This window comes from Gymnodraco acuticeps, unplaced genomic scaffold, assembly GCF_902827175.1.
Source record: "Gymnodraco acuticeps unplaced genomic scaffold, fGymAcu1.1, whole genome shotgun sequence".
NCBI lineage: Eukaryota > Metazoa > Chordata > Actinopteri > Perciformes > Bathydraconidae > Gymnodraco > Gymnodraco acuticeps.
The window spans coordinates 153-21,525 of record NW_022991760.1 but is presented as its reverse complement, the minus strand read 5'-3'; the positions used below and the strand labels follow the sequence as shown (position 1 = coordinate 21,525).

The 21,373-nt window shown below is 41.3% G+C and overlaps 1 protein-coding gene across 1 annotated transcript in view; it reads left to right on the top strand.

Moving 5' to 3' along the window:
• The window catches only part of pdzd2 (PDZ domain containing 2), a gene marked incomplete at its 3' end in the record, with an annotated part of 44,347 nt that extends 27,223 nt beyond the window's left edge, over positions 1-17,124 (top strand). Inside the window, 3 exon segments of the mRNA XM_034199285.1 lie at positions 3,699-4,044; positions 14,107-14,579; positions 16,650-17,124. Of these exon segments, the coding sequence (XP_034055176.1) occupies positions 3,925-4,044; positions 14,107-14,579; positions 16,650-17,124 (1,068 nt within the window).
• Positions 17,125-21,373: the final 4,249 nt, after the last annotated feature.

Below are 21,373 nucleotides of genomic sequence, written 5' to 3'. Positions count from 1 at the left end.
GTTATCAAATCAAGTTTTATTTATATATCACATTTATAAACAATTTTTTTTTTAGATAACACAATTGCTGTCACTAAACTGCTAAATTGGACAACGGTAGATGTTTCTGGTGGCCAAAATGCATTGAATGCATTTTCTGAGTGGATCCAGGTTTACATTTAGCCCCAACAGAGGCAAGATTTGTGAATACTGAAACCACTGTACAGCAACACTTATGTGCAATATCTTCTTCTAATACTACTCCTAGTTAGCCCATCCATTATTGAACAGGGATCTTTACGTTACTATGTGCAATAATAATTTTACTACTCTTATATACCACACTTCATTCTACAGTGCTACACTTATTTTATCTTATAAATACTGCTGCTACCTAACAACTTGAATGTGTACTTCTTAAAATAAAATCATTTTATATGATAGTGTTCTATTTTCTTTGTGTCTCTCTATAGGGGAGAGTGGGGTAAGATGAGCCAATTTTGACTTGTGTTGTCATAGATATCCTTGTAAATGTGGCTGGCACGAGCGAGAGAGAGAGAGAGAGCGCACCGGTACCGGAGCTCGTTGTTGTTAGCTTCTGGTGCTAGCGAGCTAGTGGCTGGGTCTCAAACGTTTTGGTCACGATTAATGTAAACAATTATTTCCGAGGCATACGCTTATATGATCATTATAATTATACAAAAATAAGAGAATAAATGAAAAACAGGTCTTTTTTTATGACAGTAAAAAAAGAATAAAGTTTAAAAGGGGAATGATTTGTAAAATATCCATAAAGAAATAGTAAATCTGTTTACAGTTATGTTTCATATGGATGTTGAGAGATGTATCCATACTGTAGATCTCTTAATTTTGCTCTCAAAATGCACCAGATTGATGCTTTTAACTTCAATATTAAAAAAAAAATCTTCCCGGGGGAGCATGCCCCCGGACCCCCCTATGTTAGGTTCACTCCCCACAAATAGCACTTTACCCCTGCTTACACCTATATGCCGTGAGCTGATTATCGAGCCTTCATTGTAACAGTCACACTGTGTATTTGCGTGGGGATTGTTGCAGTAGAACATTCCACTGTAGCGACCGGTACATTAATGGGAAACCCTACATGTTTGAGCACCCTCTATGAAACGTCAAGCTACCCCACAGCACCCCCAAAAGAAATCTCTGGGCCACTGAGCCTGCAACCCCGTTTTGAAGAAATGTGCAGTGCAAAACAGGCTCATTGCAGCCACCTGTGATAAGACACACTTGTTTGCCAAATATCAGCATTTTCTTTCTTTTCATTTTTTTGCACTTATTCCAGTTGCTGGTTCAGCTCGGGCCAGAGCAGGGCAGGCCCAGCTTTCTCTGGTTGCAGAGTACAGGAATAGTAGAGGCAGATGGTACCACAAAGCCCAACAGTTTATTTGAAGCCCGAGCTCTGCATAGTCATTAAAGTGTGGTCTGGTGGTAGCCTGCATTTTTGTCTATATCTGCCACAGATGTGGCTGCACTCTGTCTGTAGTTAAGCGTGCAGATGAAGGGTCAACCTAGATTCCTCACTTCTCATAGGAGCCCTTTACTGTGAGCGGGGCCCCTGAAAGACTCTGCTGGTTTAGTGTGCTTTAGACCTAGATCAGTTATTAAAGTTCATACGTTTATTATGCCCATCCTCAAGCCTTGTTGGTTTAAATGTATTGCAGTGTGGGAAAGTGGTGCAAGACCAGCAACTTTTTAGTTTTGGTGTAAGTGGGTAGACAAAATAACTCTAATCCAGTGCTAAGACATTTTCAAAAAGCAAGCCAAAGCAATAGGCCTTCAGTCACATTTAACTGCTGATTATGCATGAATTGTTGCTTTTTAACTCATACTGCAAAATAGAAATGGTCACATATATCATGTGTTAAAGGCGCCATATTATGCACAGTTTCAGGTGTATATCAGTATGTAGTGTCTCTGTGACATGTTCTCTTTTGTTTTTCTCATACTGCCTGTGCTGCAGCACCTCTTTTCAGCCTCTGTCTGAAACCAGAGCCCAGTCTGCTTTGATTGGTTAGCTGGTAGGCTTTGTTTTGATTGGTCAACCACTTAAAGATGCCCTGCCCCACCTATCACGTGCAATGATGGAGCACTAGCTAATGGAAGCATGAATGTTACATAATAGATATGAATGTTACATAATACATAACAAAATAGTCAAAATGCAGGCGTTTCAGGCCGGGGGGTTCCCTCCAGAGGGAGCCTGAGAAACTCCCTCTGGAGGGAACACAGCACATATTTTAGCCTTTGCAGACCATTTACATGCACAAACACCTATTGGACACACTAGAGGAGAGGGAAACCCCCCAAAAGCATAACCAGGCCTCTTTAATATGCATACTGAATTAATGGCTCACATAATTATACTGTATGTGAATCATTCATTGGCATTACATTACCTGTTATTTGATTTGAACTTTACAACATCAAGTAGCCAACATCAAGTACAACTATTTATTTCTTGTTTGCACAATATTAGTTTTGAATGTGCTATACTAATTTAGGCCTTTATTTGTCAGTTAGAGGGAGAACACACATTATAACCCTTCATAGACAACATTCTTCAGTGACCCTGTTGATGGGAAATGAAATGTAATGGGACTAAATCATGCTGAGTAATATAAAGTTAGCAGTAATGTTTTTTCCTTATGACGATTGCTTTGTTCTATGTATCTGTTGGTTATTTCCCCTCTAGTGTTCAGACAATGCTCAGGACGCAGAATGGCTCTCAAAAATGATACAAATATAATCTGTCAGTAATTGTATGATCATACATGAAGTTGTATTGTGTATTGTATTTTGCACATTTTAATTTAAAAGGGTGTAGGAACCCTGTAATATCTACACTGATAAAACTGAAATGTGACTTTAATCACATGTATCATGTCAACAAATGTCACATAACTGTAGTAGGTTAGTTGAGAGCAATAATATTACGTTGAACCTTATATTACCTAATATATTTGCTTTCTACTAACCTATTTATGTGAAATGTGTTTACGTAATACATTTAATTGAAGTAAACGTTTCTGTTTTTTCAGTGTATAATGCACCATAGTACAACATTATTTTTGTTTCTGAGAACTCTATTTTAAAATTGCACCCTAAACAATCTCTATGACAACACGTTGCTGATCACAGACACAGATCTCCATCTATTGTTATAAAACTGTGGAGTTCCAGTCAGTCATTTGCCCAAAGTGGTTAAATTGGCATGCAGCTGTTTTCCCCAGTTGTCTGGTGTCGCGGATGGAGACACCGGGAGAGGGACACGTTTGACTTTTCATGGAACTCTATAAACTGTTTTCAATATGTGTGTTTCCAACATGCCAACAGTTTTACAGTAGAAACAATGTCTATTATTTGGTGTGCTGTTGAGAAATCGCTCAGTAATCTTCATTCTGTCTGCTGGGATCAGAATAACATCTTTGGTCAATAAATAAAGCTCTGACTGTATGTACACAGGTCAGTACTCAACCTTGCCGAGTTCACATAGTATTACAAATTCTGTGAATATGGATTATTCACGAACATTGTAGATGTTAAACTCAAATACTAAATAAGAAAGACCAAAGATTGGCATGGTAACAAATAGAACAAAATAATTTTAATTCATCTCGTTTGACAGTTTTTAACATTTTTATCTACTTCATTAATGTGACATGGTACTATTTTCTCTTCAGGAAATGGCCTGATGCGGCAGACGCCACAGCTGACATGTCCTGCCAGTAATCCCATAGTTTCCACCCTGGCTCATCTGGAAATCTGTGAGTAGAGTTAGTCCAGTTTCTCTCTTTCAGAGATGGATTTGGGGCTGTCGGCCCACACTGGCCCCTGTGCCGGCTCTCACTCTTTGAAGCATCCCAGTGTGTGTCGGTGAGAGACCCCCAGCAGGCCCAGGATGCCAGGATGCCCCTCACTCAGGACAACGCCCTCAGCATCCTCCCACTGCTGGAGAACTGGCAGGGGGCTCAGAACACTCGACCACAGCAGGACTTCAACCTGAACCAAGACAATTCTAGCTACAAGGTACTTTATTTGTATATGGAATATCAAATTCAACTTCACAACTGCAGATTTCTGCCACTATAACCGGGCTTGGGGAGTAACAGATTACATGTAACAGGATAAACTAATCAGGATACCAAAAAAAGGTAACTTTATTCCCTTACAGTTACATACAAAAATACAGATTACTGTTACATTTAAATAAATAAAAAACTAGGATTACTTGCAGGATTACAATTTATTAATAAAGTTCAATTTGTTATAGGTAGACCTACTGCCTGAATTTTCTTTTTAGTTTCCATTAAGGCTACTTAGGCTGGGTTGGTGGTCTCGGACAGTAAACAGAAGCAATCCATGAGCACCAACCAGGTCAGGCCAATTTGTCTGCAGGATTCAAAGATTCAAAGGTTTTATTGTCATATGCACATAGCTACAGTGTAGAAATGGCAATGACATTCTTCTGACCTGAGCTCCTCCAACAATGCAACATATATAATAAAATACAAAAATACAAAGTAAAGAATTGTGCAAAAAGCCTATATACATGTAAATAGAATATGATATGTACAAGAACAGAATATGAAATTAAATAATGTACATTAAGACAAAATTAATTACGGCTTATTGCGGTGATAACTATTTATAAAAATAAGTAGATTGCAAGATGATAACAGGAATGTTTATCGGGGCACTTAGCAGAGCTCAGGTGTTTAATAGTCTTATTGCCTGTGTAATGAAACTGTCCCTGAGTCTGGTGGTTTTTGTCCGGATGGTGCGTGCGGTAGCGCCTGCCAGACGGCAGCAGACAGAACAGTTTGTGGCTGGGGTGATGGGGGTCTTTTATAATCCGGAGGGATTTCTTCCTGAGGCGCTGGGAGTAGAGGTCCTCCATGGATGGCAGCTCTGTCCTGGTGATGTTCTGTGCAGTTTTCACCACACTCTGTAAAGCCTTACGTAGCTGCCGTACCAGGCCGTGATGCAGCCAGTCAGGATACTCTCTATGGTGCACCTGTAGAAGGTCAGGATGCTCTCTATGGTGCACCTGTAGAAGGTCAGGATGCTCTCTATGGTGCTCCTGTAGAAGGTCAGGATGCTCTCTATGGTGCACCTGTAGAAGGTCAGGATCCTCTCCTGTAGAAGTTGCAGAGTATCCTGGAGTCCATGTTGAACCTCCTCAGCCTGCGGAGGAAGAAGAGCCGCTGTTGAGCTTTTCTGGTGATGGTGGTGGTGTGATGAGTCCATGTCAGGTCCTCAGTGATGTGGACACAGAGGAATCTGAAGCTGCTGACTCTCTCCACCGTAGTCCCATTGATGGCGATGGGGCCGTGTCCCTCTCTCTGCTGCTTCCTGTAATCCACAATCAGCTCCTTGGTTTTGCTGACGTTGAGATGGAGGTTGTTATCCTGGCACCAAGATGTCAGGTTTTCGACCTCCTCTCTGTACGCCGACTCGTCGCCGTCGGTGATCTGGCCGATGGCGGTCGTGTCGTCAGCAAACTTCACGATGGTGTTGGAGCTGTGTGTGGACACGCAGTCGTGAGTGAACAGTGAGTAGAGGAGAGGGCTGAGCACGCAGCCTTGAGGGGCTCCGGTGTTGAGGATCATGGTGGAGGATGTGACGTTTCCCACCCGCACTGCCTGGGGCCTGCCCGTCAGGAAGTTCAGGATCCAGTCACAGAGGGCGCTGTTGAGCCCGAGGTCTCTGAGCTTGATGACCAGTCCATGTAAACATTTATAAAAAAAACACATACTTTTAAAAGACTCAAGAAATTGTGTTTTTCAAGGGTGGTACAGTGGTCGTATGAATTAGGCTTTCTTGATAACTCTCTTGTACAGCTGTTCTATTGGTTTCAGGTTTGTGGCACAAGCAAACGACCAGTTTGTCAAACAGTATTCAATGTGGGATAGAATTATACAATGGAGGTATGACTTTGTAGCATCGACAGTTAAGAAGGGTCTAATTTGTTTAAAATGTTGCAAGTTGAATTTAATGGTATTGGATACTTTCTTAATATGTTTCTTAAAAGTCAAGTTCGAGTCCATTATGACTCCAAGATACTTGAAGTGGGAGACTAGTTCTATTTTTGCTCCGTTTAAAAACACATTGGATCCTTCGATTTTGACTGGTCGTTTACTGAACATCATGCATACTGTTTTTTGTACGTTTAACTGTAAGCAAATGTTGTTCAGCCACTGTTGAACCTTGTCCAAAGCATTTGAGAGACAGGATGAGATCATTTCAGTGTTTTTCCCATGTACAAAGATGACCGCATCATCGGCATACATTTGCACATTCAACTCAGGACATACATTAGGCAAGTCATTAATGCACAGTGAAAACAGTAATGGTCCAAGAATGGAACCTTGTGGAACCCCAACAGGGTTGACAAGGTAGGGGGATTTGGTACCGTTGACCAAAACACACTGTTTTCCGTTGGATAAGTAAGACTTAACCCATTGTATTGAATCTGCCGAAAAATTTAAATAAGTCAGCTTTGTAAGGAGCACTTGGTGGTCAACAGTGTCAAAAGCCTTTCTGAGATCAAGGAAGACAGCTGTTTTCCTGTTTGTTGATGAAAAAGTTTTCTTTGGCCTGTCTTATTGTTTGAGTTACCTTGTTACGAGCATGAGTGGATTTCTGTCTATCAGTGGATAGTCTGGATTTCAAGCTCTGCTTTAGTAGTTGGTCTCTAGATTGCATTAGATTCCTGCACTGTTGATTCAGGGAAGATGATGTTCCTTCCTGTCCCTAAGGCACCCTCTCCTTGAGAAGGAAGACATTGCATCGTTAATTTTTAGATATAAACAGATTACTGTTTTCACCAATGTCTTCAGAGGAGAGAGTGTCCCCCCAATTAAGATATATATATTTTTTAATCCTCTGGAGCAGAGAGAGGAGCTGTGGATTATTGTTATTGATTAATGCATCAGTGTTTCTTGGGGTCAAAAACACTAAACTCACAATTTAAAATGAAAGCGTTTAGTTTATTTAATAAAAGAGCACATGTTCAATGTGAAAAGTGACAGTAGATATAGATTAGTTGCAATTTGGTTCCAAATAATAAAAAAAAAAATTATTTTAAAAAAAAAATGATAATTTTTTTTTTTTTTAAACACCTTGAATTTCAGGGGGGGTGCGGGGCTCCGTTGGCGGGGCGCGGGGCTCCGTTGGCGGGGCGCAGCGCCCCCTCCAAGACAATGGTAGGGGAAACACTGCATTAGTTGTATTAAGTTGTGTTTATCCATGATCCGTTTTAAGCTCTTTCTATTTTGTTTGTCATTCCAGTCGATGTTAAAGTCTCCTAGAATAATTAGCTCTTTGTTGGAGTCACAGGAATTCAGCAGGAGTTTTACCTGGTCATAGAAATCCACCTTAGCGGTGGGTTGTCGATACAGGCAAATCATGGTGAGGGACATTTCCTCAGAAAGTGTGATTTCCACACCAACACAATCAAACTCAATATTAGCTGGGAGTGCAATTTCCCTACAAGTAAAGGTATTCCTCACATAAAGCAACACACCCCTCCTTTTCCCTTCAGTCTGTCCTTCCTAAACACATTATATCCTGGCATAGATACAAGAGTGGATGGTGACGACTGTTTTAGCCAAGATTCCGATATTCCCAAACAGTCAATATTGAACTCAAGGAGGAGATGTTCTAGCTGTTCATGTTTATTGCAGATAATGCGGAAATTTAAATGTCCACCGAATAGACCCTTCGGCTTGCACCGAGGATCCCACACTATTTTAGCTTGATTCACTGTTTGAAACATTTGTGTGCAACAGTGTTTTTTAAATACAGGATTTCTAGGCTTTACCTCGGTGCCGTTGTTGACAGTGGAGCAGTCAAAGCTAGCTGTGTCACAATCTTAGTTTTATGTCACGGTTTTGTTTGGTCTGTCTTGTCATGGTTTTATTTTGCAATTCTGTTCTCCCTGTGTCTTGTCTTCCTCCCTATAGTTAGTTTCCCTGGTGTGTCTGATTGTGTTCACCTTTACACACGGCATCTATTGCACGTCTGTCCGTCCTGGGAGAGGGATCCCTCCTCTGTTGCTCTCCCTGAGGTTTCTCCCATTTTTTCCCCTTAAACTGTGGGTTTTCTCTGGAAGTTTTTCCTTGTACGATGTGAGGGTCTAAGGACAGAGGGTCTAAGGACAGAGGGTGTCGTTTTTTCTCATTCTGATATTCTGAACAATCTGTGCTGTTGTATTAGCTGTAAAGTGTCTCTATTGTAGGCTATTTTTATTATATGTACAGCACTTTGGCTCGACCAAAAATCGTTTATAAATGTGCTATATAAATAAAACTTGATTTGATTTGATTCACCTGTTGCCCTTGTGTTTCTCCTTCCCTGCCCGGCTGTTTCTTGTCTCGTGATTACCCCTCCCTGTATTTAGTCTTGTCTCTTCCTGTGTTCGGTGTTGGTTCATTATTTGTCTTTCATGTCTTCCTTCATGTTGGTCACAGTCACCTTTGGTTTGGATGCTGCCTCGTACCTGTTCATGGATTCTTGTTTTGTTCAGCTTTTGTAAATAAAGCTCGCCTTTTGTTTCCTTTTGAAACCTGCTTCCTCCTCAATCTGCATTTGGGTCCTATTTTTCCCCAACCCTGACAAGCTGGTGTTTTATGGATCTCTGCCGCTAGACTGCTAGCCATCGGCGCGGTCCTGCAGTCCTCCGATGGTGTGGATGTTGGTCCAGATGCTAGGTCACCAGCAGCCGGCGCGAGCCCACAGAGATCCTCCAGCCGAGCTAGCTGTTTTGCTAGCCGGCCTCGTGTGCAGCCAGCTGGTGATGCATGGCCAATAGCCCAATATTCTCCCCTTTTTTTTGTTTGAGAGAGTCTGCCAGGAGTGCCAGATAAATGAACTGTAGATAATATGCCGACCATGCCCGAAGTGCTTGATATTCAACGTTGTTGCTGGTGCAGATAATGATGTATCCTCAACATGTTGTTTTACATGGGGGCAAGATGAGTGGTGTAGCTACACAGAGGTTTGACATTTAGGACAATTATACAGAGATAAATTGCTGCCACTGCGCCAGAACTGCCTGCTGCCATCTTGGGAAATGGGTCAGTCATGAAACTGCATGAATTTGCTGAGACTGGAAAGCTAAGACTCCTTTGAATTTATGAGCCCAAATCTGAATTCATGTGTGATGATGTGTTTGATGTTATAATTGCCATTTCATTATCATTTTTTAAAACTTCACCTCGCTGTATACAATGGGCTGTTGGAAGCTCTAGGTTAATCACAGGAAAGTTGACCACCACAAGCTAGGGACTGAGGACATTCAGATGATAAATAGCTTTTCCTAATAGAATGTCAATCAGCAGGTGTCTCAGTGTTCCCAGAGATAAAGTGCTCGTCATCCACTTCTGTCATTCTTCCAGCATAACACTTCTTGTTGAACACATCTGCTCAAATCATCAGTGTTTTAATCAGGATTTAAAATCAATTATGTGAAATTAATCTTCAGGTTTCCAGCTTCCAGATGTGATATTCCACTTCTGTGTGGCACATACTGTTGACCTGCTTTCTCCTCCTCAACATCCCCTCCCTCCACTAAAAAGACATGTGGGTCTCCAAGGGTTAATAGTTTTACTTTTATGAAAGACCTTCTACAACAGCTTACAACCTTTTTGTTAGAGAAAGTGTGAAAAAGGACCCATATCTAAGTGTTTTAAGGCCCCCAGATCAGTAAACCCTCTCCTAAGTATAGCTCAGGAGTGTCAACAGGAAGTCTCATTGTCCGTGATGTCTAATTTTGGAAAACGGACCCTGTATAGTAGACAAATGCTGTCATGGTTGATGGGTGTGTGGCAGGGGCGGCGGATACTGTAGGCTAGGGAAGGCTAAGCCTTCCCAAATATTTTTGTCACTGCATCCTGGTAAAATAAAAATATAATGTATCATTTTTGTGTCTTTGACATTAGTGCAGCTATGCAGCCACCAGTAAACTGTACTACGAAGCCAGTTCAACAGACCCTGGATATGTTTGAGTTATCTTAACTAATCCTAACAAACGAGATCTCGCTAAGCGGTCCTACGACGCCAGTTATCAACTCGGTAAATCAAGCCAGGGTTTCTCTCTCCAGCTGAGAGCGAGTTCACGTGACCAATCACAAACAGGGACAAGTGTATATAGCGCAGCGTCATACTTTATTAATGAAAAGTAAACTGATATTAGACAAATACAAACTTTAAACATCCATGACTTAAACATATATTCCAGGATACAAGCCACATAGTTGCACCTGCAAGGTGAATATAGAACAACTGGTTAAAAAATAACTACCGAGTGTTTGAAAGCGTACAACAGTTTTATGATATCACTGCCCCATCTAAGACACGAGTGGATCCAACCCAGTCTCGTAAAAAAACGTGTAATAACTACGTTGGTCCACAACGTAGGACGTAGTATTTCTACAAAAACGCCTCTGAAATTGTAAGATCTCAACGTTTTTTTTCACCATTCATTCCAATGGCTGGCGTCTATGTCACGTGATCTTCACATTTCTCCCTTCAGAAAAAAAAACATGGCCGAACTTCGTTTTATTCTCGGTGTAAAATGCCTATTTTAAAGTTAGTTTGGCCATTAAAATGCGTTTTCATGTCATTTGATGAGAGAGATATGAGTTGTTATTTCAGATTATGTGTGCAGTGGATGTACATGATCTTTAGTTTGCTAGTTATTACGAAGATTACTTCAGGAAATTGTGTCGATACAACGTTTTCATTGTTACCAAGGTGGTTGCTAACGACGCTGCTATTGATATTATTTATGTTATGTTGTGTAACAGTTTAATGGTGTAATCTTTATTGCTACCCCCTTCCCCGTCAATGTATAGTGTTGGTCCACAGCGCAAACATATTAGTTTAACAAAATCCGCATCTAAAATTGTGGCATAGATACGTTATTTTCCCCTGTGCAATTCCAGTCTCACATCTCACATCACATCGTCATAAACAAATACCGGAAACAGACCGAAAACACTTTATTCCGAGTATGCTTGCTTTTCTCTTTGAAAGTCATCACATAACGGCATTGTAATACACGGTTCGACTGCATTAAATATTACATATCTGCCGTAGTTCTCTATTTATAGAGCCCTGATGAGAAGACTTCTAGACAAACATGAGGAACTGCCGCCAACACTGAAAACGTGACGTGGATCATAAATATATCAGCCATTAAACAACATCTTACATTTCTTTTCACACAATACGTCTCCTTGCAGTATCAACACTAATTCGGCAGACTTTTATATTTGATCCAATTGGTAGATAGGCTGTATTTACACCATAAAGGTGCACAGCTGATATAAAGGGACACCTAGTGGTTAAAGCATGTTATTGAATTTCATTATTTGTATTATTAGATATGAATAGGATCCCTATAAAGTATATTTATTACTCGTTATTCTCTACTAATAGTTAATTAAAGACTGTATATAATGACTATTTTGCACATCCCTTTCAAGATTTCAAGATTTTCTAAGGTGTATTGACATATTATACACAAACGGTGTAGTTATGCATTGAATGAAAAACTGTGTGTATACCTCCAGCAATGTTAACTATGTTGAAGCACTTATTTTAACTGATATTATACATATGTATTATACTCTTATATAAGATGTATGTAGATAGTATAAGAAATGTGCAGAATACGACAGTTTAATGGTGGAGGTACACACATATTGATAGATGTCTTGTAATGCACTGTTGAGGAACCTGCGACCAAAGTTTTTCATCTCCGGCCTTGTCAGGTATTGAACAATCAATAAATAAAGAACACAGAATTATTAAATATAAAACACAGAATTTGTGTGATTATACTAAATGATTTACAAATAAACACCACTGCATATTTACAACTGTTACACATGCTGATGTAACGCAAATGTTTCCAACTTGGGATCAATAAAGTATCTTATCTTAAGATGATCGATGGCTTCTGCCATATTTGCAAAATGTGCCTCCGAACCTTGACAAGTGCATGTTTCAGGCTTATCAATGAACAACAGGAGGGGTCACAGACCAGCTGTTAAATAAAGCTCTTCTGACCTTAGCTGGCATGTGGGTAATGCTACCCATTATGGGCACAAGCAATTTTCACCCATTTATTAATTATATGTTTTACATTTGAGTGTTTCCTATCCCCTAAACCTCCAGGGATGTACACAGTTTAATACTGGCCACTTCTTATTATGGGAAATACGAAAACGTCTTTTAAGACTACAACTCCTAGTAGAGACGTGCCATAGAACATGTTGCGAACATGGTTGCGAAACACAATAGCCAGCATGTGTAGTTCTGGGGACGGGGTGGACCCGTTCAAATCCAGTTTTGGACAGTCTGCCGTGGTTCCATCCCATTTCAAGTGCTGTTCGACGCTCGGCGTAACCCTCGGAGCACACTCTCCAATCACAGAGCTTGAGGACTATCATGGGGTTTGTCAAGCGAAGCGGAGAGAATACTTACTTCCGGGTGTAATATTCTCTAAAGCAAATGAGCTGCTCCGACCCTCGGTCCTGACGGACTCCAACTTGTGTTTATTAATCAAACAAATAAATAAAGACAAGGATAATTACGTGTTATTGTTGAGTAAATGGAGAATTGCACAGGGGAAAATAACGTATCTATGGCACAATTTTAGATGCGGATTTTGTTAAACTAATACGTTTGCGCTGTGGACACTATACACTATAACACTATACATTGACGAGGAAGGGGGTAGCAATAAAGATAACACCATTAAACAGTTACACAACATAACAGAAATAATATCGATAGCAGCATCCCTAGCAACCACCTTTGTGACAATGAAAACGTTGTATAGACACAATTTCCTGAAGTAATCTTCGTAATAACTAGCAAACTAAAGATCATGTGCACTGCACACATAATCTGAAATAACAACTCATATTTCTCGCATCAAATGACATCAAAACGCATTTTAATGGCCAAACTAACTTTAAAATAGGCATTTTACACCGAGAATAAAACGAAGTTCGGCCATGTTTTTTTTTTCTGCAGGGAGAAATGTCAAGATCACGTGACATTTGGAATGAATGGTGAAAAAAACGTAGGGATCTTACAATTTCAGAGGCGTTTTTGTAGAGATACTACGTCCTACGTTGTGGACCAACGTAGTTATTACACGTTTTTTTGTGAGACTGGGTTGGTGGATCTGACTTTAATTACATTTGAGTTGAGTGTTTCGTCAACTTAATGTGTTGCTTAAAATAATACTTCTGCATACAGTATGTGACAATATAAGTGTTGCACGGCCAGATACGGCTGGAGAAGCTGACTCAGATAAGGAAATATATGATAAATTATGATATTATATGATCGATGATCTGATTGAATGTGATATGAATGATAAGTGTGACACGTCGGCGTCTTCTCTGCATACGGCAGTTTAAACTGTATTTTCTTTATCCTGTAATATGACTTGAGAGATTTAAACTCCGCACACTGAGTTGATCTCCTTTCTATAGACGCCGGAGGCGGGCAGCGTCAGGTAAAAAAAGTTATTTAGCCTTCCCAAACCTGAGCCTCACGCGCCGCCTATGGTGTGTGGGTGTCTGAAGGAGAGTTACAGTCCACTACTGTCCAAATCAAGTTACTCTGTCACATGGTCATCAGGTTAGTGTGTTGAAATACTTTCTGGAAATAATTTAAAGAGGCCCTATTCTGCTTTCTGAGGTTCTCCCTTCCTTGTACTCTTCTATAGGTTTTAGTGCATGTAAATGGTCTGCAAAGGCTAAAATCCCTGTGTTCCCTCCAGAGTTAGTTTCTCTCCCATAGACTCCCACCCCGAAACCTGAATCTTTTGCCAAGTGTCTTGGGTTTTGGGGCGCCTAAGGCCAAATTTGTTGTAAAAACAATAATAATTCCTACAGTTACAATACTTTCCTCGCCCAAGTTACTGTGCTCTGAACTAAATATTATGCATGTGAAAATAAAAACATGACACCATAAAACAAATGATAATTTTATTTTGTGTCAAATGACAGTGACATCCTTTAAGGCTTTTCATTCACTCATTGGTCCCTCCTCTTCCTCCTGCAGGGGGACCAGGACTGCCAGAATGTGGAGGGGGACAGTGTTTGCAGCAGCAGCAGTGTTAACAGTGTTAACGTGGAGGACATGCCCCTGTGTCTGGCTGCCATTCAGAAGCTGGTTGAGTACATTAAGTTCAACTTCATGGACAGTGACACAGCTCCGACCCCCAGCCCCCCCTCCTGCAGGGAGGGGCTAGACATCGAGGTCCGGGCCGTGGCCTTCAGTAAAGATGAGTTTGACGGTGCTGAGTTTGGCCTCAGCTTTGGAAACATCCCTATTTTTGGGGACCCTGATGGAAGGAAGAAGGGGGGCCCGAGGAGGAGGAGGGACCAGGGCCCCATCATGGATGTGGGCTGCATCTGGGTGACAGAGGTGAGGAAGAGGAGCCCAGCCGCCCGCTGTGGGGGGATCAAGCTCAGAGACGAACTGCTGTCACTGAACGGGCAGCTGATGGTGGGAGTAGACGTCAGTGGAGCCAGGTAAGACTGCTGAAACCAAAACTGTAACCATGAACCACACTGAACAAACTGAAACGTTGACTTTAACTATTTTTTATTTGCATTGCAAACATGTGAAGGGAAGAGATGTTGCAATGATCAAGCACATTGTATTCTGTAAGCTCATAGCAAGAAGATGGTGAATTAAATGATGTGATAAATTCACTGTACCTCATCACAGCAACCCGACTGTCCAAAAAGAACAATAGCCGAGCAAAGCCAGAGATGTGCCTGCATGGTCTCACGGTTCATAGCATCATGCCAAGGCCTGCTCTGAAATACAACACGCAGCTGTTATATGAAATACACTCATTATTGAGTGCAAAGAGTAAAAATGGTAAAACCTTAGAAATCGACTACACTTGAGAAATGAAAGACACTCCAGCAGACATCTCAGTGTGTGGTTTGTCTTTGTCTTGTAGTTTTAAGGAAACATATGGAAATGTTCTGTTGGTATTGCACTAATTCACGGTGTAATGGTGATGAAAACAATCCTCATACTGAAGGCTGGCTCCTCTGCAGGTCCATTCATTCCAGTGGGAGCGCCCTCTCCTTTCTCCAGCCGCAGCAGAAACAGCTGACAGGCTGTTTTGTTAAATGAAGAACTGACTAAACTGAGAGAATTTTACTGGAAAACACATTTTAAAGGAATGCAGATTTTATGCAAGTAATTTTTATTGGTTGTTATAAATGTTTTGTCACTGCTACTGCATGCTGAGATCCACAGATGCTGCTTTGTACACAACCAGAGGATATATCAATAATAATCCACATTCAAACCATTTTAAGATACTGATTTTTATTTAAAGCCTCTCCCTCGTGTAGAAACCTGACTGGTTTAAGAAGAGTCCTTCATGGACTTAAGGTGCATTAGTTAAAGTCCTAAAGGTCAATGGTAATAATGTGGTTTGATACACACATCAGGTCTCAGAATACTGAGGACAGTATTACAAGCTAATGTTGTTTAAAGGGGACCTATCATGCAAAATGCACCTTTGTACGTCTGTTATACATGAAGATGTGTCCCCGGTGTGTCAGGGAACTCACCAAGTGTCAGAAAGCACAACCCTCTCTCTTTTCCTCCATACCCAAATCTCTAAAAACGGGGCTGCAACGGATCTGATACAGACTGATCCAGATTTGAAATATCTCTGACGTCAGAAACGAGGAGCTCCGCCTATATGGGCAACTCTCCACCTATCAGGGGGAGACAGCCACGGCCATTGCCGTTCGAAAGCGCTGGAGACGCTGTAGTACATATGCCAGGCCTGTAGGTGGCGCTGTAGTCTGCCACAAAAGCAGCGAAGAAGGCTTCTCAGAATCAGCCCTTGCAAAAACAGGGCTAAAAAAGAGCAAATAGAGTGAAATGAGGCATGGCTAAAATGCATGATCTGTTTGGTATTTTGAAAAAAAAACTTCGCAGACATGTTTTATATAGGTATGGCCCTAAAATATATTATTCAAATATAGCATGATAGGTCCACTTTAAATAAAGATGCCGGCCAATCATTTGTCTCTTTCCATCATTCCCTGAGCAACTATGATGTGATTGTATGCTGCTCACTGTAAACAGGCAAAATGAAGATGGTTGGTTACCTGGCTGAGGATATGGAGGTTTGCAGCTCTTCATCTAACAGTGCTGGGGTGTCACACTCAAATGTATTTACTACTCTGCTGTCAGGAAGTGTTTGTAGATTATTTTTACATGAGTGATTGCAGTCATTGTCAAGCTCACAGACAACCACATTGGATATCCTGTTAACATGTTATGATAAAAGTCAATTGAATGCTTTTAATGTAAAGCTGCAGCATTAGGAGATACCAGTTTTTTATGTATATTATGTATTTTGTCCATAGCACAGAAACATTTCTAAAATAGTTAAGAGAGAGTAGTTGACGTCATGTAGACGTCCTGTACAATAGGTATCACTCAGGTTCACACTGTCAAATGTTATGCAATATAAAACCTGTACAGAATGCCAGAAGAGATGACTGTGAGGATTATTTGATCCTGGATGTAATGACGGCATTATCCATGTTTATTTTCCACAGTTACCTGGCGGAGCAGTGCTGGAATGGAGGCTGTATCTACCTGATCATGCTGAGGCGAGTTAAGCGAAAGGCCCCCCCCCCTCCCTGTAATGGCAGCGTCAGTACTGTGAGCAGTGACAGTTGTGAGGACCAGAAGCAGGACAGGGGGGCCCCGGAGCCCCCTGAGGGCCCTGCCAACTGCAAACGCACACGCAAGTTTGGAGTCATATCGAGATCGTCCTTCAACAGGGGCAGCACGGACTCAGACCTGCAGAGCTGTTACAACGGCTCCTCGGCCCCCCCTGATGCAGGGCTCAGTCCTCCAGGAGAGGACTCAGGGTGCATCCCCCCCCACCACACACCCACAGAGGAAAGCCCTGACATCAGAAGTGTTCCTCAGCGGCTCCACAGAGGCACGGCCACGCTGCCGGCACGCTGTCACAGTCAGCTGTTAGAATACAAGATGGACTCCTTCAGCAGCGAGCCATCAGGCCAGGTAAGGGCTGGGGGGGCACTTTAAAATGTAATCCATTACAATAACTCGCTACATGTTAAAAACTGTAATCAGTAACCTAATCTGAGTGTCACAATGTAAAAGTAATATAGCCTGATTCATTTCTGTTACTTTTGTGTTACCTAAATATTAAATGCAATGCAAATCAAAAGTGTTAGAAGATAAATAACAATGAAATGTTTTTAATTAAGTGTATGTAACCTCAGAAAAGTAGAAACAAAAAATGTGAAACAGTAATAGTTTACAAATGCTGCTAAACTTAATACATGAATCGACTGCATTATTAAAGAAATGTATTTAAAGTAGCCATAAAGAATATTCATTCAGTATATATCTTTATTTTTAAATGTATTGTGACACTGTAATCCAGATAGTAATCTCAATTTGTTTTTAATGTAACAGTAATCTTATCACCTACTTTTAGAATGTATTTGTAACCGTATTGTTTGTGCAATTTCTGGCTCACCAACCTTAAATGTTAACACAGAGAGAGCTCAATAAAACACAAACACAGACATGGTTGGGATTAATTATTATTCAGTTGCGCAACAACAATAATAATCTTGGAGTACAACATCACCTGCCACTGCCTGCCTGCCTACCTACCTACCTACTAGGGATGTGCATCTCCATCACTGAGGCCGATGCGATGCGCATCTCGATACGTTGCCACGATACGATACATTAACGATACATTTGAAACACTAGGCGATACGATACGATACGATTCACCCCTGTTGCGATACAGTTCGATACGATTTGATTCAACATTATGCGATTCGGTGCGATACGATGCGATTCAACACGATGCAAAAATAATGATACTTCAATTTGGTACGACAGAGGATTTTTGTTTTATTCCTTATATGCAGCAAATCATACATTAACAAAAAAGTGCTTTACATATTTGGTACTGCACATCCCATCATGCCGTTTATTTTTTTACCTTTAAAAGCTCTCCAGAGTACAATTGTATAACACCTCACAGTTAAACAATGTAAGGATGCATTGCTCATGATTAACAATGTGCAAATAACAGCTACCATAGAGCAATGCCCATACAGCTGCCAGCCTGATGTGCTTAACACTCATTCATAGGCTAACTCACCAGTGAGCAGAAAGCGGTGGGTTCTATATGAACAATAAATAATACAAATAACCTTTCACAAACAGGTATTTCATAACTGCTTACAGTGAGGAATACATTTAAACTATTATTGGCCGTCACAGGCTGCTGTAAACTAAACACCACTCTCTCTGACAGAACACCTCACTGAGTGATTTAACTCATATGTCTAACTTTCAGGTTTCTCTTTTCAGCCGCAGACCCCATGTCGACTCTTTATGTGCGTCGCTAAGTTCCTCGTACTACTTTAAATCGGCTCGGCATCGTTAACAATTTGCGAGCGATTTTTCAAGTTGACCGTCTGTGCCGCGCACATATACCATCAGGACGTTACTGATGGGGTGCGGCTGCGGAGTGATACTGTGTGTATGCAAGCCCGCATCTAGGACGGATCTATGTATCATGGCTGTAGACCTATTAAGTAATAAAGATACCTCATACAAAAGTATACGGATACCTTATTACTCTCCATGACCTGCGGTCAACTATATAGCCTAGCATAAAGGACTATTACACCGTCTTTCTTGAACAATCCGAAGTGTTACCAAACGTTTGATTTGTAGGTATTTTTCGGTGCGCTGTGTTTCTCTTTCTCCTCGACTTCCGTGTGTGTTGATAACTGAGACTCTCGGCCTCCGTAGTGGCGAAGCAAATATCAAAGATCGTCTCTGCTGAGCGTTGACAAGATTAGGGGATTTTATATGAATGAATCGGTTTTTTACCGATGCAAAGACGCTACGCAATCGATGCATCGCGAGTTCAACCCGGTTCAACCCAAACTGTAGCCGATGTGCACTCTTTCAACCGGTGCACTCGCATCTTGAACGTTTATGCCGGTGCACCAATGCGAATCGGTGAATCTTAACATCTCTACTACCTACCTACCTACCTACCTACCTACCTACCTACCTACCTACCTACCTACCTACCTACCTACCTACCTACCTACCTACCTACCTACCTACCTACCTACCTACCTACCTACCTACCTAAATACATAAAGTCACTCACCTTAGAGCACTGTGTGATGAGATAATTAGCTCTAAAGCTGAACATTTGACATCCCATTTTTTTTAAATCTTCAAAACTCTTGTGAAAACACAGACTTACTCATGGTCAATGCAGAGACGGTTTTGATGTAAGAATACATATTTATTGCCAGGAATACACAAATTAATGTAATGGAGTTTTGGCGATTAGGCCCCGTTGTGCAGGAGTATCATTCGGGAGGGGATAACCGATGAAACCCCCCAAGGTCTAGACCCTGGTGGTGGTGAATGGATAGTTGGGTTCGGTCTGAAGGGGAGGGGCTTAGCTTGACGGCTTGACTTGATGGTGTAGTCCAAATGATAGCTGGGGATTCTGGGTAGTGTAGTGTCTTCTGCCATCCTTTACTCCGAAAAAATATTTGTTTCTCCGAATCGAAGGGGAAAAATACAAAACCATTGCACACAATTTAAACCAATCAATGTTGTGTAATTAACAAGGATAATCTGGTGTTTTTTAGTCGATGAGTAGTGCAGATATCACTGTAAAATCAATCAACAGTAAGGGGAATACTTACTTCCGGGTGTACAATTCTCCGTTATCCAATGGGAATGGACGCTCACATTGCCTTTAAGGGCAGCCGACACAAACGAATGCCGTGCTTCCATGAGCGTCAAATCCCGCCGCAGATGGGAATACATTGCAATCAGTTGAAAGCTATTTGCGTCCCTTTATGACGCTGAAGGAGCCTAGGAGCGTCACAACTGGACGCCACGGACACTGACCAAACGTCGCTCCTGGACACTTAGGGAGTGAGAGTGTGTTGTGCAGGGCTGCTGGTGGCTGTGTTGGAGGGAGGTACGTTTGATTGTCCCGGGTTGATGCTGGTGGCTGTGTGGGGTACGTGTGCTCTATGAGACCTCCTTGCTGGCTGGGTTGATGGTGATGGCTGTGGTGGAGCCTTTGTGCCGAGGTGTATCTTGACCTGGTGGCAGCCAAAGATGGAGGTGGAGGCAGCTGTAGTGATGCTGGTCTGCTGGTCCTTGGTGGTGATGGCTCTGGTGAAGGCCATTGAGCCACAGTGTATCTTGACCTGGTGGCAGGCACAGCTGGAGGTTCTGGTTCCTGGATATACGCCGCCTGTGGGCCACTAGGCCCAGGCAGATGTGAAACCTCTCTGTAAAACAAATTAAAATGTAGAACAGTAATTACTACTAGTGAAATTGAAATAAAGTTCAAGTGGCATGTTGCCTAAGCACAAATAACAATGCACAACTAAAAAGAAAGTTTGGGAGGTGGGGCAGGAGTCTCTCTCTCCCCCCCCCCCCCCCCCCACACACACCACACACACACACACACACACACACCACACACACACACACACACACACACACACACAGGTATTTCCAGTTACTTTACATTCAGTATAAAATCACAGACAGATATAAATAAATCTATAACAAAATCCCCTCTGTACAAAACAGTATGATAAAATACATGTCTATAGTCACTGTAAATGTCTCCGTTGTGGGATGAATAAAGGATTGTTTTTTCATCTACACATGTAACCTTACTTTTACACATCAACATAACTTTTACACATAAAAAACTTTACACAGAGTAAAAGTTTACTATATGAGAGTCTATTTGGTCCCAAGAAAAAGTTCAATGTTTGTTTGTTTATTTAACCAGGTGAGAATCCCATTGAGATCAACAATCTCTTTTTCAAGGGAGACCTGCAGCACATTGGTTACACATAAAAACAACAGAAAACAAAAAGGACATCATACAACATAATTACAGGGGTATAAATTAGCAACCTATTCACAATGACAGATATCTAATAACATTTCATCTATCCGAGCTTTAAAATGATGCAAGGGAACCAAAATGCAGTTTCAATTTGTTTTGCATAGTGTTCCAAGCTAGAGGAGCAGCACACATAAAAGCGTTAGTACCTAAAACAGTCCTAGCACTTGGCACATGTAATAAAAACACATCCTGGGATCTCAGGCAATAGCTAGTTGCCACTCTCTGTGAGATCAAAGAGCAAATATAAGTTGGTAGTTTACCCAACATGGCTTTATATAAACCTATATTATATATATTATTTTCGCG